Source organism: Phocoena sinus, chromosome 16, assembly GCF_008692025.1.
Source record: "Phocoena sinus isolate mPhoSin1 chromosome 16, mPhoSin1.pri, whole genome shotgun sequence".
Taxonomy (NCBI): Eukaryota; Metazoa; Chordata; class Mammalia; order Artiodactyla; family Phocoenidae; genus Phocoena; species Phocoena sinus.
The window spans coordinates 25,012,999-25,037,212 of record NC_045778.1 but is presented as its reverse complement, the minus strand read 5'-3'; the positions used below and the strand labels follow the sequence as shown (position 1 = coordinate 25,037,212).

Sequence of the window (24,214 nt, the reverse complement as noted above, 5' to 3'; positions counted from 1 at the left end):
GAAGTGATGGAGGTGTTAACTAACCCTACTGTTGTAATCCTTGCACAATATATGTAAGTACCAAATCATCATGATGTCCACCTTAAATTTACATAATGTTATATTCCAGTTATATCTCAATAACACTGAGGAAAAAAACTAGGCAAAGAGGGTCTTGAATAGACACTTCTCCAATGATGACATACAAATGACCAAAAAGCTCCTGAAAAGGTGCTCAATATCACTAATCATTAGAGAATGCAAATCAAAACGGCAATGAGATATTACCTCATACCCATTAGGATGGCTGTTGTCAAAAAAAAGGAAAATAACAAGCACTGGTAAGGATGTGGAGAAATTGTAACCCTGTGCATTGCTGGGGGCAATGTAACTGGTGCAGCCACAGTGGAAGACAATATGATGATTCCTCAAAAAGTTAAATGTAGAATTACCATATGATCTAGCAAATCCAATTCTAGGAATGTACCCAAAAGAATTGAAAGTAGAGACTCAAACAGGTATTTGTATACTAATTTCACAGCAGCATTATTCACAATGAGTACTGACACATACTTCAGCATGGATGAAACTTGACAACATTATGCTCAGTGAAACAAGCCAGACACAAAAGGACAAATATTGTATGAGCCATTTCTATGAGGTACCTTGTATAGACAAATTCATATGGACAGAAAGGAGAACAGTGGTTGCCAGAGGCTGAAGGAAAAGGAGAATGGGGAATTATTGTTTCATATGCATAGAGTTTCAATCTGGGATGATAAAAAATTTCTGGAAATGTGAAGTGACGACAGCGGAACAACACTGTGAATGTACCTAATGTACTTAAAGACACTGCACTGTCCGTTTACAAATAGTTCAAATGGTAAGTATGAATAGTTTACTGCAATTACAAAAAGTTTTAAGGTATCAAGAAATGGGGGAAAAATACTATTACTAGCTCCAGTAAGAGCTGGATCAGCAGAGCCTTCTCAAAATTAAAGATTATCAAATATTATTTGTGACCTTGCATTTGCCAAGAGTAACTGACATTGCTTTCAATTGTATGAATTGAAAATGAAGTTATTAAAAGTATAAATTTTGATGACCTAACAGATGAATTTACAGAAAAGCAAGTCAGAAAAATGATCAATCACATCATACATTAATAAAGTATTACACATCACATTATATAAAATTATGACACCAAAAATATTTTTGCAGTTTATAAGTTTATATTGTTACTCAGTTATCACTATTACCCAATTATATTTTACAAGTGATAACACAATAAAACATTTTTAAAGGAAAACTTTGTATTTTAGGTCCCTTAATGGCACTTTTTCCCTGCTTTTTGAAAAGGAGCTCTGCATTTTCATTTTGACTGGGCACCCCAGATTATGTAATAGCTGGTTCTGACCCTCAGCTCTTATCCTTGATAGCCTGTTTATCTTTGACCGAGTCATTTAACCTTTGTATCTCAGTTTTCTCACCTCTCAAATGGGAATGGTATTTACCCTCCTCTGTAGAATTGATGTGAAATTTAAAAAAATATATACACACACACACAGTGGTTTTAAAAATTGTAGGTACTTTAAAATATTGGTGGCATTGTTGCTGTTCATATTTTATAACTACTACCCTTCCTGGAGTCTGAGTCTTTAGACAAATATATTTCTATCTAAAAGGAAGAAATTTAATTCATTATTTTCTCTGGGGCTTTCCAGACTTTTGAGAGAGAAGCTAAGTAACTCATTTGGTCCATAAAGCCATCATTTTTTAGCTTAGTGATTTCATGGATGGAATTTATTTCTTCACATGACTAAAAAAGCAAAGTATAAAGTGAAGATGATGCCAAAACACTAGACTTCAGTCAACACTTTTTTTTTTTAGGGATCTTCCCGGACCGGGGCACAAACCCACGTCCCCCGCACCGGCAGGCGGACCCCCAACCACTGCGCCACCAGGGAAGCCCCCGGTCAACACTTTTAAAGTCTAAAATTTCAAATAGTGTTTCTGATAAACTCTCTGACTTTTAAGCAACTCAATGGAAGAACAATACTAAGAGAGCTGAGTTCCCCCAGCTCTATCTCAGGGCAATCTGTAGATACCAGACGCTGCTGAGTGTAAATAAAAATACTGCTGTAAATACAGAGGCAAAAATGCCCCAGCACTAGGATGGCTTTGATGAGGAGCTCTGCCAGATTAGAGGACTGAGTCTGAGAGCCAAGCATTGACCGACGCAGAAGCTGGGGTCCTAAATCTGAACCCTCCCATCACGCACACTTAGAGCAAACTCTGACAATATCTGGACCATTGGTACAGGTGACACTGTTGACCCGCCATCACGGGGGGTTTCCTGAGTCCTTTACACATCTTCCTGCATCTCCCTACATCTCCCTAGTTACCATACGTAGGTGACTGGCTTAGGGGTGCGGCTACGTCCTTTGTGTCAAGAGGCCTGTCCTAGGGGACCAAACTTGTAACTAATCCATAGGTTAACCAGCTGGTTGGGGGTAGAATTCCAATTGCTCCACAACTCACGCCTCTGAAAAGTTGGCCAACATCCCCCTGCTCCAGGGCTGGGGAATCCGCTCTTAAGTGTTCTCTCTCTCACTGGCCATCCCTCAGATAGGCCCTCCTACTGCCTAACCTTTGCCCTTTCTAATTGCCCTGATCTCATCCCAACCTCCATAGCTGTGTTTAAAGTCCACCTCTGGGGAACACACAGATTGAGTGCTCCAGATAATTCGTTTCCCAGTCTTGCTCGGCATCTGGCCGGTGGGCCGTGTACCCAGACTTCCTGGGACACTGGCTGGGGTTTGAGGAGGGACCTCAGTACCTACCTGGTTACAGGATGACGCTGGCCACTAGCTTCTTGATTTTGTGGCTCAGCCTGGGGGGTGGCCTGGCTCAGAGTGACACCAGCCCTGACGCAGAGGAGTCCTATTCAGACTGGGGCCTTCGGCACATCCGGGGCAGCTTTGAATCTGTCAACAGCTACTTCGATTCCTTTCTGGAACTGCTGGGAGGGAAAAATGGAGTCTGTCAGTACAGATGCCGATATGGTGAGTGCATGGTCTCTCTTCCGGTGAGACTGTCACTGGTGGACCTGTGAAGAGCTTAAGCAGGGCCACAATCTGTCATGTACTTTTTCCTGTGATCCACCTCTTAGAGGGGTGCCAGATTCAGCAACTAAAAATATAGGACACCCAATGAAATTTGAATTTCAAATAAACAACCAAGACTTTGTTAAAATATGTGAGATATTTGGGACACAATTATAGTAACAAATTACTGGTTGTTTATCTGAAATACAAATTTCACTGAGCTTCCTGTGTTTTATCTGGCAAACCTATTCCAAGGAGTTTTGCGAGAATTGTTTCCCTGGGGACAATTTAATGGGTTTATTGTGAGGCAGGTAGGTACTTAGGAAAAGGTGGCAAGGGTGGGGAGAAAGAATAGGAGATGTCTTTGGGAGGTGTTCCTAGGGATGGAAACTCAGCTGAACATTCAGGGAAAATTCTGCCAGAAAACTCTGCGCTTCCTCAGTTACTCTGCTCCTAGCTTGGAAATGGATTCGTCTCTCCCCCTGAATGCAGTTCACACCTTCCTTCCAGATCTGTCAATCTCTGATCAATTTGCCTAACCACCACCACCCCCAAGAGAGCTGTCCCTGCCTCAGTCAGCAGTGACAGTCCTTTGGTGGGTAGGATGGGTGTCTGCCAGCTGCCTCTGTCCACCAGGGAGCAGGCCCCAAGCAGGCCTGGGGATGTGGAACTGAATGGGTAGGAGCACTACCTCACCTGAGTTGTAAAGAGGGTACATGGGAGCCTGCGTGCAGGTCTGGCTGCAAAAGAGCAGACCCTGTGGCCCGTTCTTCCTTCACCTTGCACTGGAATTCAGTGTAACGGGAGCAGAAGGTGGAGCCCTGGACCTTGCAGCTGGGAGGCAAAGGGTAACTTCAAACGCAAACGAAGATATTTCTGAAAGCATACACAGCCTCATACAGCATTTGCTTCACTGTTTAGTTTATCAGATGTTTCATCATGGGATTAAGAGATGAAAATGTTGAGTTTAGCCTAGCAGGAAAACACTTGAGAAATATTTTCTCCAGACACTCAACACATAAAACTCAGCTTGGAGAGAGACTCAAAAGAGCTACACACTTGCTGGACTCACCCAATCAGTCTCACAGTCCCTTTTTTTAACCTTTGAGCGGGGGAAATCCCTTCCTTATAAACGGGGAGTGACTAAGAGACCATGGTTAATCCTCCAGAACCAAGTTTTACAGCACAGAAGCTTTCATCTCAGAGGGGAATGTTGAAAAAAGGAAGCTACAGCGTCTCTGTGAAGATTCCATAGGGTAAATCTATGCTAGGACCCACCTGTACCGCTAGCAATGTCTTTGTCTAAGGTGTGTTAGACTAATGCAGAGATGCCTTGTCACAGGGACTGTTCTCACCTAGTTTGCATGGATGCGGCAGGAAAGGGTTAACTCACTTCAGATATTTGATCAACACTGGTGCTATTTTCCTTCCTGGAGGCAACACAAGACTTAGGTCTGTGGCTTAGCAAATAGATAACAACAGGACTTTTTTTTTTTTTTTTTAAGGGAAACGAGAACCAAACCCTCTTTTTCTCTAGCAAAACAGCATTAAAAGATTTTAGCAAATTTTGGTTGCAAGCCTGCACCTGGGTCAGTCGATGCAGCAGCCACGGGTGGGGGATGAGAATAGTCAACAGAGAGATTGCAGGAACACAAATAACTCCACTCACTCTACAAAACAGGACCTGTCCAACCAGGGGTCTGAAAAACACGTAGGAAATAGGGGGTTAAGCCTTGTTACCTCTGGAACGCAGCAGAGCCAAAAACCTGGAGGCTGTGCCCAAGCAGTACAGAACTTCTTCTCAAGTTGATTGTGGATCAAGCCGGCTTTTGAACAGATAACGGCTAATAACTAACTGAGTCTCTGTTTGCTGTGTGATACACTTCTTGTGCACGAGGCTTCTCTTTCTTTAAAAGAAACTTGCTGTGCTGCAAATCCCCTGAAGGGCTTGTTTAAACAGACTGCTGGCCCTCACCCCTCTTATACTGATTGGGTAGGTCTGGGGTGGGACCAGAAAATTTGCATTCTTAAGAGTTCACAGGTGATCCTGCTGTTGGTGGTCCTGGGACCACACTTTGAGGAAAAAACTGCTTTAAAAACTGCAATTTTTTTTTTTTTTTTGTCAGAAGGAACAATTTAGCAACAGTTAGTCTACAAGAAAAAAAAATTGCCATTTGGTAGGTACTTACCACTGCTTAAAACAGTGGTTCCGACCTTGCTCTGCACTTAGAATCACCTGGGGGAGGCTTTAAAAAAATGCCTGCTGCCCAAATCAATTAAATGGGAATCTCCATGGGTTGGACCTAGACATCATTATTTTTAACGTTTCCCAGGTGATTGCAAAGTGTGACCAAGGTAGAGAGCACTATTTAAGGGGTCATTCAGCCCATAGATTGTTCAGACAGACAAAGGTATATTTGCATCCTGCTAGCCTACGCTAGTGTATCAATATTGCTTTCCACACTTCTTGTATCTACAATTCGTTTTCAGGTCAACACACAACATCTGAACTTGCCAAATGATCGGGCTGTAAATATAACGAGATTCAGCATGGATCAATAGCATACATGGTACAACTGGTTTAAGGGGTCTGCACTAATGTGAACACGATTCCCTCTCCCACCTCAGGGATTCTGATTCAGTAGGTCTGTGCTAGGAACTGCACACGTGGTCCTCGAACCAGACTTTGAGAAATACTAGTAATGGAAAAATCAGGAGTTTGTACTGTGGGTGGGGGTGGGGGTTGGGGAAATCTCATTGCTGATGACCTTGGGCAAGTTACGTCTCTCAACCTTTGTTTCCTCATGTTTATAACTAATGTTAATAATACCTACCTTACAAGGTTGTTGTAAGAATTAAAGATAATATATATAAAGAATTAGTGCCGTATGGAACATGGCAGATACCAAACAAATTTTATAAATGTTATGAGAAAATGTGGTGAACAGGTTAACTATGCATTCAGATTCTTCAGATTCCCTTTCAAAATAAAATTAAAAAACATGAAATCCCAGTTGCTGGACACCATCCTCTCAGCTTCTGGAAGAAATCATCAAATGATGATTTAGGTGTTCTGTGCCTTTATGAAGGTCTGTGAGGCAGAGTTTCTGTGTCTTGTAAATCATGATTTAAGCTATCAACCACACCGTCACACTTTGATAAAAGGACCTCATGATGATTTTCTTCTTGGGTTTAGTTCTAGGAAGAAAGGTATCCTTAAATATCAGCATTCTTATTTTCAGGAGAATTTTTATCTGTTTGAAATCTTAGAGCAAAATTTTATGAACCTGTGAATTTATACATTTTTCTAGACAAAGAATTCACAGCCTTCATCAGATTCTTAGAGGACCTGGGGCCCAAAAAAAGAAAACAGCTACTGACTTAGAGGGCAATGGTTGTTCTCGAGAAGGGTGAGGAAACGTCCAGGTTTGCCGGTGATGGGGGGAAGGGGTGCGCGTTCCTGGAACGTGGGACTTTAAGTACTAAAACAAGGATGGTCCCAGGCAAACCAGGACAAGTCGCTCGCCTTACCTCATGCAGTAACTTAATCTGTTTTAGTGACTGAAATAGAGTTTATTGCTTCAGTTAAATTGTCACAGTTCTGTTTTGTTCCCTTGTTGTGTTCCTCATGCTGTATTTGAGGGTTTCTGGCAGGAAGCAGGATGTACCCTTCAAATATGGCCCTTGGACTCCTAGGCAGACCTCTAGTGGAGCACACAGAGCCACTTCTGCGGGAACCAGCTGGGTGGGGAGGAGGGCCACACCCTCCTAAGCGGTTTAACCCTTGGCCTGGGTGATAAAGTGCCAGACAGTTTTACTGTTGTTTTCAGTGACAAAACAGAGAGAAAAACGGTGGGGCCCAGGAGGTAGCGGACCTTCCTGCGGGTAGAACTTTTGGGTTTCATGCCTAACTCCCTCATTTGTCTTTTAGGTGTTTTGTGGCGTTTCACTTTATGCAGAAGTTTTAAATTTTCCTAAGAACCAGTCTATCAGTCCTTTTCTTTATAGCTTCTGCATTTTTTGTCTTGCTTAAAAGACCATCCTCACACCAAGGTCATAACAACATTCGGCTCTTTTTTTCTGTGAAAGCAGCTATAGCTAATACATAAGGAATGAGTGTTGCTGTGTTCTAAAAAAAACTTTTTTGTGAGCACTAAAGTTTTAATTTCAAATAATTTTCATATGTCACACAATATTATCCTTGTTTTGACTTTCCCCCCAATCATTTAAAAATATAAAAATCATTTTTATCTGGCAGGTTATACAAGAACAGGTAATGGGCTGGACTTGGGCCAGTGTTTGCCAAGCCCTCATCCAAAAAATCAGATGGTCAGCCTCCCACTCCTATAAATAGCCAAAACCAAAAAATAAAATTAGTTTGTGGACATTGTACATTATTGATGCCTAGACTCAAAACATCAAACTGAAAAGACTCAACACAACTCAAATCTGCTCTGACTGTAATATGAGGATATAGTACCTTATTTCTGTATGGACTCAAACCATCACCTTTTTTCTTAGAACTTTTAATTCAAGCTTCAAACAGAATTTCTACAGCTTTCATAAAGTATTAAAAAAAAAAAAAAACTGTCATCAATATCAGGCCAGGTGGGACGTATCTATAATTGGTGTCCCATTAGCTTTCAAACTGGAATATCAGAGTTTTATCTTCTGTGAGTTACCAACTGCAAAAATGGCAGAGGGTAACTCAGGAAACTGGACTGAGTCTGCTGCAAAAGCCCTTTATCAGCGAAATTATTAAAGAGCTAAATTTCACCATAAAATTTAGACATTTGTTTCTTCATTGAAATTTTCCCCCTGATTTCTATAAAGCTAGCATAGGTAGAACATTTGTAAAAGAACAATCTGAAGAAAAAACAAAATCACCATAGTCTCACCTCCAAGAGACAATACGCTTTAATAGTATGACATAGTTTGATTATTTTCATATGTGTAATTTGATTACTAATATTATTTAATACACTTTACCCATTCCCCTATTCCCAGTGCTACATACACACACACACACACACACACACACACACACACACACACACACACACACACACGGCAGGTTAGTAGAGTATCAATGCTAAGTTATATTTCTCAAGACCTTTGAAAAGTAATGCAGGGATTACTGGTGGGCTGGTGGACTCTGTGTCAACAAGTACAGGACCTCTCCATTACAAATAACAAGAAAGACGGGGTGGAAATAAAATATTAAAACAAAAAACACACACTCAACCTAGAATGAAATAATGGGAAAACTTCAAGTTCTAGAAATGAAGGGGAAACAAAAAGCCAAAGTGGCAGCAGGAGCTGATGCTGCCATGGCCCTTGGGGGTGTCAGTCTGGCACATATATAGACTCCAGGGGCTGAGGAATGGGCTTTATTGCTCATAGAGAGGAAAAGTAAATTTCACTAGTAAGAATTGGGAAGTTGGAACTGAGCAGTCTGCATAAAGCTTAGAGCCTGAGAAACTGTCTAGTCTGTTTAAAACGGATTAGATTATTGGATTATCCAACATTCCAAGAAGTAGCAAGAATGCTTTCTGTCCACCTGGGGCTGGAGCTTGGAGGAGGAATAAAGAACATCCACTAAGAAAAATCACTACCTGGGCTTCCCTGGTGGCGCAGTGGTTAAGAATCCACCTGTCAATGCAGGGGACATGGGTTCGAGCCCTGGTCCACGAAGATCCCACATGCTGTGGAGCAACTAAGCCTGTGCACCACGACTACTGAGCCTGTGCTCTAGAGCCCGTGAGCCACAACTACTGAAGCCCACGCACCTAGAGCCTGTGGTCCGCAACCAGAGAAGCCACCGCAATGAGAAGCCTGCGTACTGCAAGGAAGAGTAGCCCCTGCTTGCTGCAACTAGAAAAGGCCTACACACAGCAATGAAGACTCAATGCAGCCAAAACAAAAAAAATCACTACTTGAAGCATACACTATGCATAGGTGAGGAATCTGAATCTATACAGCTGGCCTGGTGTGAGTATCCCAAGCTGAGAAATTAACATAAAGACATGTGCCTCACTTATCTTGGGACTCCTAGAGCCACAGCAAAAGCAGTTAGGGACTACTTTGTAGTATGTGACACAGGGCACAGGAATTCATTTAGAAAAACAAGCCCTCCCGAAAACAATTACATACCATTCAAAAAGATAACCCACCATGCGGGAGAGTCAGTAGACATCAAAAAATGAAATGGCGGGCTTCCCTGGTGGCGCAGTGGTTGGGAGTCCACCTGCCGATGGAGGGGACACGGGTTCGTGCCCCGGTCCGGGAGGATCCCACATGCTGCGGAGTGGCTGGGCCCACGAGCTATGGCCGCTGAGCCTGCGCGTCCGGAGCCTGTGCCCCGCAGCGGGAGAGGCCACAACAGAGAGAGGCCCGCATACCACAAAAAAAAAAAAAAAATGAAATGGCATCCCAAGGAATGGAGATAATAAAAAAATAACAACATTTGAAATTATTAAAGAAATAAAAGAAGCAGTAGAAAACATAATTAAAAAAACAGGACTCAATGAAAATGAATACACAGATTTAAAGAACATTTACATAGAACTCCAAGAAATGAAAATTACAGTCATCAGAAGAAAAAAACTCAGTGGATGGGTTACATAGCAGATAACCTAGCAGTTAGTCAACCTAGAGATAATTAGTAAAATGGAAAATAAATTTGATGAAGCTAGTAAAAATTCAGTATAGAGAGAAAAAGATAGAAAATATGAAAGAGAGATTAAGATATATGAGGGACAGGATTAAAAAGAATCACCATTCAGTATAAGAGGCCCAGAAGGAGAAACTATAGAGAATGAAGAAAATAAAAAATTCATACAAGGGCTGTGAATTCTCCAGAGGCGAAAGACACCCGAGTCTTCAGATTATTCCAAGTGGGGTAAGGATACACAGTCCACCTATAGATACATTGTAGTGAAACTGTGGGGATTGAGGAAATTGGAATTTTTGTGCATTTCTGGTGGGAATGCAAAATGGTACAGCTGCTGAAGAAAGCCTGCTGATAATTCCTCAAAAAGTTAAACAGAATTACTATGTGACCCAGCAATTCCACTCCTCGGGTATGTACACCCAAAAGAACTGAAAACAGATATTCAAACAAATACTTGTACACAATTATTCATAGCAGCACTCTTCACAATAGCCAAAAGATGGAAATGACCACCACGTCCATCAATGGTGCATAAATAAACAAACTGTGGTACATCTAGAGAATGGAATATTATTCAGCCATAAAGATAATATGGATGAACTGTGAAAGATGGAGCATGACTGCTAAAGATGGGTACGGGGATGATAAAAATGTTCTAAAATTAGATTGTGGTGATGGTCTCACAACTCTGTGAAAAGCTAAAACCCATTGAATTACACACATTAAACGGGTGAACATATAATATATTAATTACATCTCAATAGAGCTGTCGTAGAAAAAAATGTAATGAAAAAGAGATGCAAATCATAATGGCAACTGCAATAGTTATGTATTGTTGAGTAGCAGGTGACCCCCAAACTTAGCAGCAGAAAATAACAAACATTTATTGTATCACACAGTTTCTGAGGGTCAGGAATCTAGGGGCTCTGCTGGGTGTTTCTGGCTCTCAGTTTCTCATAAAGTTGTAGTCACACTGCCTGTTGATATTAGTCTCTGAAGATATGACTGAAGCTGGAGATCTCCTTCCAAACTCATGTGGCTGTTAGCAGGAAGCTTTAGTTTTTTACCAATGGACCTTTCCATGACAGAAGTTGTAGCCTTTTTTTTTGACATCTTTATTGGAGTATAATTGTGTTACAATGTTGTGTTAGTTTCTGCTGTATAACAAAGTGAATCAGCTATACGTATACATATATCCCCATATCCCCTCCCTCTTGCGTCTCCCTCCCACCCTCCCTATCCCACCCCTCTAGGTGGTCACAAAGCACCTAGCTGATCTCCCTGTGCTATGTGGCTGCTTCCCACTAGCTACCTATTTTACATTTGGTAGTGTACATATGTCAATGCTGCTCTCGCTTCGTCCCAGCTTACCCTTCCTAGAAGTTGTAGTCTTTTATAATGTAATCTTGGAAGCAACATGGCTCCACTTCTGCCATATTCTGTTGACCACACAGACCAACCCTAGGACAATACACAAGGTTATGAATACCAGGAAATGGGGATCACTGAGGGCCACCTTGAAACACCATCATATACACATGTTGTACCACAGCAACAAATACCCAAACAGACTGTGGCAGAGACTGCTTACTGTCCCCCTTTTCTACATTCATAAGCCCTCCTCCCAACTTCCAGCAGGGCTCACGGCTGCCTCCATTGAAGAAAAACTTCATTTCCTAGCCCACCTTTGCAACCACGTGTTGCCATTTGATTAAGGTCTAGCCAAAGGGAAGTAAGATGAAGTGATGTGTGTAACATTCTGGAGTGTGTTTATTAAAGAGAGGAGCTCTGACCTTTCCACCTCCTTCTTCCATCCTGCTGCTTGTAATATGGATGTGTTGGCTGAAGCTCCATCTTGGATCATGAGAGTTAGGGCTAAATTCCAGGGCTGGTAGAGCTGAAGGCTAGAAGCAGCCTGGGTTCCAGAAAAGGTCAGATTTATCATTCCAGGCTTCTGAGCCTTAATTCTGGATCTTGATGAGATATCCTATCTTGTTTAAGCATCTGAATAATACAGTATGTAGGAGGTGTAATAAATATATGGAGAAAATTATAACACGCTGTTGAAAGACATAAAGGAAGACCTAAGTAAATGGAAAGCTATATTAGGCCCATGTTTGGGAATACAGAATATTATAAGAAAGTCAGTTGTCTCCAAATTAATCTGTAAATTCAATGTATTTTAAATACAAATCCTCATTTCATCTCTTGTAGACATAATCTACATGTCTCATGTAGACTAATTTGACTCTCAAATTCATATGCAAGAGTAAATGTCCAAGAGTAATGAAGGCAGTTCTTAAGAATAATAAGGAGGGAGGGCTCTAAAGCATAGACTTCCTACCTAAAAATTAAAACAGAAAGATGGGGTGCAAAGGGGCTTCGACTGTACTTACACCATTTAATTAAACAGAAAAAATACAGCATGTTTGGCAAGTTAACATTCATTGTGTTTGTGTAGTGGGTACATGGGTATTTGTTTCTCTGACTTCAGTTTTGAAATATTTCATAATACAAAATAATTGAAAATAAAATACCTGGCAAGAGAAGATTAAAGAAAAGAAAGAGAAAATGCCATGTGTCTCACTTGGAGGATTAATTCTTAGCTAATTTCCTCCGTCTTCTGTTACGTCTTGCATATCCTACATGAGGCAAAGGAACTGGGGAAAGAACATGGGCTTTGGAGTCAAACAGGATATATCTGGATTTATATCCCAATTCCCCCCACTTTCTATATGACTCAGGCAAGTCACAAAACCTCTTAGCCCCATATTCCTTATCTGGATAATGGGATAAAAATACTAACTGCAGATGACTGTCCTGAGGTCATCTCAGGTCAAGGTTATCTTTATCTATAATGACTACCCTTGACACACTGACAAAGCTTCTCTGTATGCATTTGCAAGATTATAAAATTACCCAAAAGCCAAGTAGGAGAAACTAAGAAATCCAAAGCTTTTCGGATAGTTTCGCCTTAGTTCTGTGACACAAATGCCTAAAATGTTTCAGTGGGGTGTTTTCTTTGCCCTTTGGTCAACAATGCTTTGTCTGCATTTATGAAATCTTGCAAAATTTCCTTCACGCTATTCTAAAAAAGTTTGTGGTACTGTTTTAATTCTGATCCCTTAAGTGTATGATCAGGTCTCTGTGCATAGTATGTGGTCTTACAGTGGATAGAAGAATGAGAAACCTTGAGTTTTAGTTTGGTTTTGCCACAGACCTTATCTTCAAGGTCGTGCATGTAAGAAACATTAGAATTGTTAGTAAATAAGTGCTCATAAAATTCTTCAATATTCGGAGAAAAACGCCAACCTGGTCTGAAGGTTATTACTCTCTTATGATATCATCATAATCATCATCACCACCTAATTTAAGTCTGGTGAGGAGCAGTGAATTTTTCTTTTAATTAAAAAAAAAATTCTTTCTTTATTTTATTTTCTGCTGCATTGGGTCTTTGCTGCTGTGCGTGGGCTTTCTCTACTTGCGGCGAGTGGGGCTACTCTTCGTTGCGGTGCGCGTGCTTCTCACTGCGGTGGCTTCTCTTGTTGCGGAGCACAGGCTCTAGGCGTGTGGGCTTCAGTAGTTGTGGCACGCGGCCTCAGTAGTTGTGATGCACAGGCTCTAGAGCCCAGGCTCAGTAGTTGTGGCGCACGGGCTTAGTTGCTCAGCAGCACGTGGGATCTTCCCGGACCGAGGATTGAACCTGTGTCCCCTGCATTGGCTGGCGGATTCTTCACTGTGCCACCAGGGAAGTCCCAGGAGCAGTGACTTTTAAAGGAAAAACTGAACATGCTTTTTAGATCATTTTTATTTGGTGAATGTTCCCAAATGCTTAATTTCTAAACATTTCTTCCCGCTTCTTTCCTCTCTTTCCCCTGCTAGGAAAGGCACCAATGCCCAGACCTGGATACAAGCCTCAGGAGCCCAACGGCTGCAGTTCCTATTTCCTGGGTCTCAAGGTACCAGAAAGTGTATGTACACCACCATTGTTTTCTTAGTTGATTGGTTTTAACTAAAACTAATCCAAGAGTTACCACTGATGGAACTCAACACTTAAGGAATATGATTGAGAAATATGATTAGTATTTTAAATTGGATACAGAGGAAGGGAGATCATTTTCAAAGAAAGTTTCTGATTTCCTTTTCTCAGAGGCAGCTATCCCCCAGATAAGTCGTTGTGTAGTGAACTCTGAAAGCACCAATGCAAATATCAGCTGAGCCTTAGTGAACCAAACATAACTTAATTTGAAATACATCTGACAAGTTTGACTTATTTAAATTGGTGAGACTTTCCAGTGATGTACTGGAGCAAACTGGTACTGACCAGTACCAGTGAGGGCTGATTGCTGTATCCTCAGCACTTTTGCAAGCAGCTAACTTGGTGACGGTGCCGTCAAATCAACTATGTTTGGAGTATTAACATTATAGGAACCTGCAAACACACCTCCATCCACCCACATGCCCATACACACAACAAGCCACTGGCTAAACATTTATCATTTTGCCTCTGACTGTTTCTCAAACTGTCGACTTCCTTTAAAAACAAGGAATAATTAATTTCTTTTAAGACCCCTTGGAAGCCCTTTTACCTTTTTCACTTTAGAAAAGAGGTTTCATGTAAAATGTAGGTAGAAGGATTTCATATCTAAAATCATAGTTTAGCTATGCCTTTAGTTGGTGTCTTAATCAGGCTAAACTTCACTTTTCTGCTGGTTCAAAAGATTTTTGTAGTAATTTTCTAAGCAGCATAATGTTTATTCTTCTAAGTAAAATGCTGCTCACCCATGTGGCATTTTTGTGCAAATTGAAAAAAAGTTCCCTTTCCTCAAGATGGTTTTCTTCCATTTGTCAGAAACTAAGCTTAGGGCTTCCCTGGTGGCGCAGTGGTTGAGAGTCCGCCTGCCGATGCAGGGGACATGGGTTCGTGCCCCGGTCCGGGAAGATCCCACATGCCGCGGAGTGGCTGGGCCCGTGAGCCATGGCCGCTGAGCCTGTGCGTCCGGAGCCTGTGCCCCGCAACAGGAGAGGCCCCAACAGTGAGAGGCCCGCGTACCGCAAAAAAAACCCCAAAACCAAAAAAAAACCAACTAAGCTTAATATACTGATTTTGTAAGAAAAGGAAATGCCTGCCACTGGCTGGATATTTTTCTTAATAAATATATAAATCTATGATGTCTTGTGGGAAGGTGCCCCCTTAGATACGACACTCTTGTTCACTGCACAACCTTCACAGCTGTACGCCTAACCTGGTCCACAATCATCAGTACGTGAATGGACACAGAAGATAATCCTTCCAAATATACATTAGAGAAACAATGTATTTTTGGCTAATATCTTTTACTTGATATCAATTTAGTAGCTAAGAAAGTGGTATGCACTCTATTTTGGGAGTAATGTCATTTTGTTTACAGGTACAAATATTATTTAGAACTAGTTCAAGAATTTCCAATTGAGTTGAGTTGAATGATAGCCCCTATACTCATCTAATTCTGTTACCTCTGTTGTGATGTATTCTTAGGTTTAGGGGTGAGGTACAAGCAAAGTAGCTTGCTTCAGGTGTCAGATGATGGGAATTTACCCAGAATTGCTGAGTCCAGGCCTTTGCCTAGTCTAATGAGTTAGATTATCTCTTAATGTAATAATGCTTTGTTTTGGTTTTTGCTTAAAAGGGCCTTTTAAACTACCAAAGTCCATATTCTTCTCTAGGTGGTCTTGTAGTAAAAGTTCAAACAAGAGAACACTTAAGGAGACCCAAGAGGAAAGGATCTATGATAGCTGGTTAATCAATCCCCACCCATACCTTGAAACCAGATTTTCACAGCTTCCATCCAAGTCCAAGTCTATATTGTGAGAAGAACTGCAAAAGACCCATGTCTATGGAAGCAACCTAACTGTCCATCGACAGATGACTGGATAAAGATGTGGCACATATATACAATGGAATATTACTCAGCCATAAAAAGAAACGAAACTGAGTTATCTGTAGTGAGGTGGATGGACCTAGAGTCTGTCATACAGAGTGAAGTAAGTCAGAAAGAGAAAAACAATACTGTATGCTAACACATATATATGGAATCTAAAAAAAAAAAAGAACCTAGGGGCAGGATGGGAGTAAAGATGCAGACCTACTAGAGAATGGACTTGAGGACACGGGGAGAGGGAAGGGTAAGCTGGGACAAAGTGAGAGAGTGGCATGGACATATATACACTACCAAATGTAAAACCGATAGCTAGTGGGAAGCAACTGCATAGCACAGGGAGATCAGCTCTGTGCTTTGTGACCACCTAGAGGGGTGGGATGGGGAGGGAGGGAGGGAGACACAAGAGGGAAGAGATACAGGGATATATGTATATGTATAGCTGATTCACTTTGTTATAAAGCAGAAACTAACACACCATTGTGAAGCAATTATACTTCAATAAAGATGTTTAAAAAAAAAAAGATCCATGTCTAAACTCACCCTGTTCTCATCTGTTTTATAAACCACAGAATGATTACTCCTCTTTAATCACTTATTGCAACATGTCCCTTCCTTCCTCAAGAGTCTTTATCAAATCTAACTTGCTATTTTGGATGTCAAGGCCATCTATCAACTTGCCTTTCTCCTTAATTAAAAAAATAAAAAAAATATATATAAATAAATATATATAGATATAGATATATATAATAAAAATATATAATACATCACCCTGCTAAGACCCTTGAAAGACTAAACAAACTAATTGACTTGCTCATATATGATATGCTCATTATTTCCTTTCTTTACCGGCTGTATCTTAAGTCTACCATCATCTCTAATAATCCTTTCAAAAAAATTCCTGTTTGGTAACTCTACATGTGGCAGTCTACGAACTTAGTTTATGACACATTTGTAATAGTTTAGGATGCTTTATAAATGTGTGTGTGTGTGTGTGTGTGTGTGTGTGTGTGTGTGTGTGTGTGTGTTACTTTGTTGTTTGATCATAGTCCCCTCGTGGTCAGGAACTATGTTCTATCCCCACTCTGCTCCTCGACACATACAAACACATATACACATACTTAAAACAGTGCTGCATGGGATGGATCCCTGATAAATGCTGGTGACCTCTTTATGAACTGAGGCTTAATTTTTCATACTTCTGAGACTTGGAATCTTTTGTTTAAACAAAATCTCGTATAGCATAGGTTTTAGTTGAATTTGCCAGTCTTGAAGCTATGCCCTCTTGCCTAACTTTCTGATTTCTATTTTTAGCACTATAGTGGCCTGTGAATTTGAAAATTACTAAACCCCAAAAGAAAAAGAAGAAAAGTGGGCCATTCAAAGTTATTAAACTAATAACCAGATCATGATCAAAACTTAGCATCCTGTGACTGTCAATCTGATGTATTCTTTCCAGTCATCGGTGCTTCTGAATAGATCTGAATCTGTAACAGGAATTTGAGAACAAGGTGGGCAAGGTTGCCTAAGGTCCTTGGTCTAAACGTGGCATTTTCTTCCTTCACTTTTCTTCCTTCACTTTTCCTCAGATGGACTTGGGCATTCCAGCAATGACCAAGTGCTGCAACCAGCTGGACGTCTGTTATGACACTTGCGGTGCCAACAAGTATCGCTGTGATGCAAAATTCCGATGGTGTCTCCACTCTATCTGCTCTGACCTTAAGCGGAGTCTGGGCTTTGTCTCCAACATACAAGGTAGGAATCTTAAGTGCATCTACCCGTGAGCAGGGAGTTTTGTTCCTGTTTTCACACAGAAATGTAGCCAGAGCCCTTTTACTCAAAGAGACCATCAGAGCTCACTGATCTTTCTTTATCCTGTGACCAATGCAAGCAAGGGGGAAGGAAGATTCTGGGCAATCCTTCACTAAAGTTCTTGCTGTCCTGCCCAGGAGCTGCTGGCACCACTCCTGATGGACAGGGCCATACCAAAGCCTTCCCAGAGAAATAAAATCTATCCTCTAAGGACAGAGCAAGAGTTGCCCAACTGGCTTTCGTGATCCATTCCACTGTTAAATAATTTTCCATATCAGGAATTATTCCGTATAGGACTACATGCTTGGGTTTAAGCCTTTTTTTTTTTCTTATTTTGTTCTCGTCAGGGAAAGAATTTTAATTTAAAAATCTATCTTTTTTGTGTAAAAGTCTCTATATCTTTGAGGATAATTATTTTCAAACAACTACTTACCTACCTAATTTCTAGCACTGATTCTGTAATTTCTTTTTCCTAATTTACCTTAGGAAAAGTTGTAATCCTTTAGTTTCTGAAGCCCAAACATTACATCCAGGTATTAGCATTGTATATTTTTAGATGGTGAAGTTTGAAATTCAGGCTTATGAAGAGCTGGCCCCATGCCATCGAGAAAGTCAGCTGCAGGAAGAATCTCGGATCTTGTTATAGATCAATGTCTAGAGTGCTGTCCTGTAGTGAATGTCTGAGGGCTTGAAAATATGAATAATTAATTAGGCCCTGTAAAAGGGAGTATCATTCTATCTGTACCTACAAAAGGTGAAAAAGTGCCTGCTGCTAATCTAGGGTCAGGTCAAGTTACTCCCTCCAAGCAACATCCTATTGATTCTTTCTCCTAAATATCTCTTTGATATATCACTTGCCTGGTTACTACAGATTAACCCAATCTCTGGGTCCCATCCATGGGGTCTCTATTGACCCCATAGAGACCAGGTATATTTTCATACCAGACGAATCTGATCATCTCCACCCTCCGTGTAAGTCCTTCAATAGGTTCCTCTTCCTTAGGATTAAATCCAAGTCCTTAGCATGACATTCATAGCCCTTTCTGACTCAGTCCTAGCCTACCTCTCCAGCATCATCTTGCTTATTTCTGATTTCTTTCCTGACTTCTGCTATTCCAAACTATGTGGGTTGATGGCGCAAATCTTTCTGCCTCTTCAGTTCCCTGTGCTTGAAATACTCTGATCATTCATTTTTTTGTTGTTGTTCAGTTTTATTGAGATATAACTCACATACTATAAAATTCAACCATTTAAATGCTTTTTAAAATATGTTCACAGAGTTATGCAATCAGCCCCACAATTAATTTTAGAACATTTTCATCACTCCAAAAAGAAACTCTAGAGCCATTAGTAGTCCCACTACATCGTTCCCCTGGCTAGCTCTAGGCAACCATTAGTCTGTTTTCTCTATAAATTTGCCTATTCTGGACAATTCATATAAATGGTGTCATAAAATATGTGGTCTTCTGTGACTGGATTCTTTCACTTGGCAAGGTTTATCCATATTGTAGCATGTATCAGTATTTCATTCCTTTTTATTGCTGAATAGCATTCCATTGTATGGATATAATATGTTTTCTCTATCCATTCATCAATTGATGGACATTTGGGTTGTTTCCACTTTTGGGCTATTATGAATAGTTCTGGTATGAACATTTATGTACAAGTTTTTGTGGTGACATGTTTTCATTTCTCTTGGATATATATCTAGGAGGGGAATTTCTGGGTTATATGGTAATTTTATAACAAACTGATTTCCAAAACAGCTATACCATTTCACATTCCCACCAGCAATGTATTATGGTTCCAATTTCTCCACATCCTTGCCAACACTTGTTATTATCTATCTTATTACAGACCCTAGTAGGTGTGAAGTTATATCTCATTGTGGTTTTGATTTGCATTTCCCTGATGGCTAATGATGTTGAGCATCTTTTTATGTGCTTATTGGCCATTAAATAACTGCTTTGGAGAGATGTCTATTCATTTGCCCCCTTTTAAATTGGGTTATTTGTCTTTTTATTATTGAGTCATAAGACTTCTTGTATATATTCTGGATGCAAATCTTTTATCAGATATATGACTTGCAAATGTTTTCTCTCATTTTATGAGTTGATTTTTCACTTTCTTGATGATATAATTTGCAGCCCAAAAGTTTTACATTTTGATTAAGTCCATTTTATCCTTTTAAAAAATTTTTCTTGTACTTTTGGTGTCATATGTAAAAAGGCTTAGCCTAACTCAAGGTCACAAAGATTTACTCCTAAGTTTTCTTCTAAGAGTTTTGTTGTAGCTCATATATTTAGACCTATGATACATTTTAGTTAATTTTTGTGTAAGAAAGGGGTCCAACTTCATTCTTTTGCATGTGGACACACACCATTTGTTGAAAAAGACTATTCTTTCCCACCATTTGTTCCTGCACCATTTGTTGAAAGAGACTATTCTTTCCCACAATAAATTGTCTTTGCACCCTTGCCAAAAATCAATTTGCCATAATTGCAGTGTTTATTTCTAGACTTTCAATTCTATTCCATTGATCTATGCCAGTACCACACTGTTCCTATTATTGTAATTTTGTAGTAAATTTTGAAATCAGGAAGTGTCCTTCAACTTTGCTCTTTTTCAAGATTTCTTCAGATATTCTGGATCTTCTGCATTTCCATATGAATTTTAGGTTCAGCTTGTCAATTTCTTCAAGAAATGGCAGGTGGAATTTTGATAGGACTCTTGTTGACTCTGTAAATCCATTTGAGGAGTATTGCCATCTTTTTTTAAAAGATTTATTTATTATTCATTTTATTTATTTTTGGCTGCTTTGGGTCTTAGTTGCAGCACACGGGATCTTTGCTGAGGCATGTGGGATCTTTCATTGTGGCACGTGGGCTCTTTGTGTCCTGGTGCACAGGATTCTCTCTAGTTGTGGCGTGTGGGTTTTCTCATCTCTAGTTGTGGCGCACAGGCTCCAGGGCGCATGGGCTCTGTAGTTGTGGCACACAGGTTCCAGAGCACGTGGGCTCTGTAGTTTGCCGCATGCAGGCTCTCTAGTTGAGGTGTGCGAGCTCAGTAGTTGTGGTGTGTTGGCTTAGGTGCCTTGCAGCATGTGGGATCTTAGTTCCCTGACCAGGGATCGAACCCGCGTCCCCTGCATTGTAAGGTGGATGATTCTTTTGCACTGGACCACCAGGAAAGTCCTGAGGAGTATTGCCATCTTAACAAAATTATGTTTTCTGATCGATGAACATGAATGTCTTTCCACTTATTTGGGTCTTCTTTAATTTCTTTCAACAATGTTTTATAGTTTTCACAGCACAGCTCTTATACTCCTTTGTTTAATTTGTTCCTAAGTATTTTTTCCTTTTTGATGCTTTTTTTTTTTTTTTTTTGGCTGTGTTGTGTCTTTGTTGCTGCATGCAGGCTTTCTCTAGTTGCAGCAAGTGGGGGCTACTCTTCATTGCGGTGTGCATGCTTCTCATTGCAGTGGTTTCTCTTGTTGCGGAGCATGGGCTCTAGGCATGTTAGCTCCAATAGTTGCAGCATGCAGCCTCAGTAGTTGTGACACAAGGGCTTAGTTGCTCCACAGCATGTGGGATCTTCCTCGACCAGGGATCAAACCTGTGTCCCCTGCATTGGCAGGCAGATTCTTTTTTTTTTTTTTTTTGGTGGTACGCGGGCCTCTCACTGTTGTGGCTTCTCCCGTTGCGGAGCACAGGCTCCGGATGCGCAGGCTCAGTGGCCATGGCTCACCAGCCCAGCCGCTCTGCGGCACGTGGGATCGTCCCAGACCGGGACACGAACCCCTGTCCCCTGCATCGGCAGGCAGACTCTTAACCACTGCGCCACCAGGGAAGCCCTGGCAGGTGGATTCTTAACCACTGTGCCACCAGGGAAATCCCTTGATGCTATTATAAAGGGAATTGTTTTCTTAATTGTATTTTCAGATTATTTGCCAATAATGTATACAACTACAATTGATTTTTGTATACTGATCTTTTATCTTGCAACCTTACTGAACTCATTTATTACCTCCAAGAAAGTTTTAGTAGATTCCTTAGGCTTTTCTGTACACAAGATAATGTCATCTGCATATTGTCTTCCTTTTCAATTTAGATGCCTTTTCTTTCTCTTGCCAATTGTCCTGGCTAGAACTTCTAGTAGAGTATTGAATAGAAGTGGTGAGAACAATGTGGAGATTAAACAACATGCTACTGAACAACCAATATGCCAAAGAAGAAATCAGAAGAGAATATAACACACCAAGACTTATGAGAAGCAGTAAAAGCAGTCCTAAGAGGGAAGTTTATAGCAATAAATGTCAACATCAAAAAAAAGAAGGATCTCACATCAACAAACCTAACTTTAAACTTCAAAGAACTAGAAAAAGAAAAGCAAATGAAGCCTAAAGTTTGTAGAAGGAAGGAAATAAGAAAGATCAGAGTGGAAATAAATGAAATAGAGACTAAAAGGACAATAGAAAAGATCAGTTAAACTGAGAGCTGTTTTATAAAATAGATAAAATAGACAAAACTTTAGCTAGGTTGGCCAAGAAAAAAAAAAAGAGGATGCAAATAAATAAAATCAGAGGTGAAAGAGGAAACATTAAAACTAATATCACAGAAATACAAAGAACCATAAAAGACTACCATGAAAAATTATACACCAAGTTAGACAGCCTAGAAGAAATGGATAAATTCCTAGAAACATACAACCTACCAAGAATGAATCATGAGGAAATAGAAAATCTAATCAGAACTGTTACTAGTAAGGAGATTGAATCAGTAGTCAAAAATCTCCCAACAAACAAAAATTTAGGACCAGGTGGCTTCACTTTTTTTTTTTTTGGCTTCACTTTTAAAGTGGCTTCAACATTCAAAGAAGAATTAGTTAGCCATTTAAATGGCTTCAACATTTAAAGAAGAATTAATACCAATCCTTCTTTCAAAATGCAGATGAGGAGGGAACACTTCCAAAGGCATTTTAAGAGACCAGCACTACCCTATTCCAAAACCAGATAAAGATATTACAAGAAAATAAAATTACAGGCCAATATCCCTGATGAATACAGATGCAAAAATCCTCCACGAAATATTAGCAACCTGGTTATTCACCCCACACTTGAATAGGGAAAGCTATAGGAAACATAATAGTGTTATTTGAGGGAGTATTCTGAAAAAAAAAAAAGGTAAATTTTCCATGGAGTAAGCACAGTGGTGTGGGGCATTCTGATTGCTAATCATGGTTTCTACCTGGAGGCCCATAAAAGGAGGGCATCCCAAAGTGTGTTATGCTTTATTAGATTGGATAGAAGCTCCTCTGAAAAAGCTTGTTAAATCTATTTTTTCATTTTAATTCTGTATTTGGATCACTGCCTCTACTTTCCTCTGGGTATCATGTTATCCTTGGAAATACGCTGCCTCTTCAAAATTGCTTAGACTTAACTTTTATATTTCTCTTAATCTTTTTCAAGTAGGCTGTGATTCTCTGGCTGATACTGTGTTCAACACTGTATGGACCTTGGGCTGCCGGCCCTTTATGAACAGTCAGCGGGCAGCCTGCATCTGTGCAGAAGAGGAGAAAGAAGACTTATGAGGAAGAGGTGATTTCTTTCCCATTTTGAGTGACACCACAGCCATCAGTCTGGGAGATGGTAGTACGGCAGATGCGTCTCATTCTTTTTTCCAAAAGTTTGGATACCGCAAAGCAGGAGAAAGGAAACACTATTCTACAGCTGAAAAGTGAGTCATCATTTGAGGAGAATTGGAAAAAAGACATGGAGAGATTTGAAGACTATGCTTCACTTTAACACTGGTCTCCCCAGCCAAGACATATTTGCCTGGAAATTCAGTTCTTAAAGACTAAAATACCAGGATTCCTGGAATTAATAATTATATTCATAAGTGAAATTTTGGAGAGTCCAACCATTTGGGAGGCAATGACTTTCCTCTGGTCCATGTTTCACTTGCCAGTAAGCATCTCACATTTAATAAAGTGTACTTTTTAGAAAATTTGAAAAGAGATGAATGAATTCCATTATCACCAATATGCTTCCATTTCACTTAGAAGAGAACAGAACCCAACCTGGTAAGTTCCATCAATGATAACAGTTATTCCCACTGGTGCTGAAGATATAAGAACAAGGCAAGGTCAGAGGCTTACCTGATTGAAGCCAATGGAGGTAGAGGTCAGATGGCGTTAGGCCTCTAAGATTCCATTTTTTTCTTTCATTGAACTATTCCTGTTGAAATTCCCAATTACTAAGCAGTATTAGTGTCCTGTTACGATGAGAAGCACTTGGTAAAAACTGCCACTGAAGACAGCTAGGAAAATCCCTGAAAACTGAGGGGAGTGAGAGACTGAGGGCCATTCCCTAAACTGTGGTTCTCAGCCCTGATTGCAGATTAGAGTCACCTGAGGAGCATTAAAAAAAACAGAGAATCTCTTGGGGGTGGGGGTGGTACCTACCTATTGGTATTTTAAAAACACCGCCCCCAGTGATTCTGATGTACTGTGAGGCCTGAGGGCCACTAAAGTCAGGGATTGACAAATGAAGGCCCATGGGCCAGATCAGGCCCAACCCCTGTTTTGGTAAAGTTTTACTGGAATGCAGCCAGTCTCACATTTGTTTACGGCTGTTCTTGTGCTAGGACAACAGAGTTGAGTAGTTGTGACAGGGCCTGTATGGCCCAGGAAGCCTAAACTAGTTACCCTTTGGCCCTTTACAGAAA

The 24,214-nt window shown here is 40.4% G+C and overlaps 1 protein-coding gene across 2 annotated transcripts; it reads left to right on the top strand.

Annotated features, from left to right (window-relative positions):
* Window positions 1-2,684: 2,684 nt before the first annotated feature.
* PLA2G12B (phospholipase A2 group XIIB) lies at window positions 2,685-23,495 on the top strand. Of its 2 annotated transcripts, none has more exons than XM_032609025.1 (4): window positions 2,685-3,044; window positions 13,642-13,730; window positions 17,267-17,432; window positions 22,960-23,495. In XM_032609025.1, exons 1-4 carry the CDS (start codon window positions 2,834-2,836, stop codon window positions 23,076-23,078), a joined length of 585 nt encoding a protein of 194 aa, XP_032464916.1. In that variant the 5' UTR covers window positions 2,685-2,833; the 3' UTR covers window positions 23,079-23,495. The 2 variants fall into 2 exon arrangements, with proteins under 2 accessions (XP_032464916.1, XP_032464915.1); XM_032609024.1 differs by having other exon boundaries at window positions 22,957-23,495.
* The last annotated feature ends 719 nt before the right edge of the window (window positions 23,496-24,214 follow it).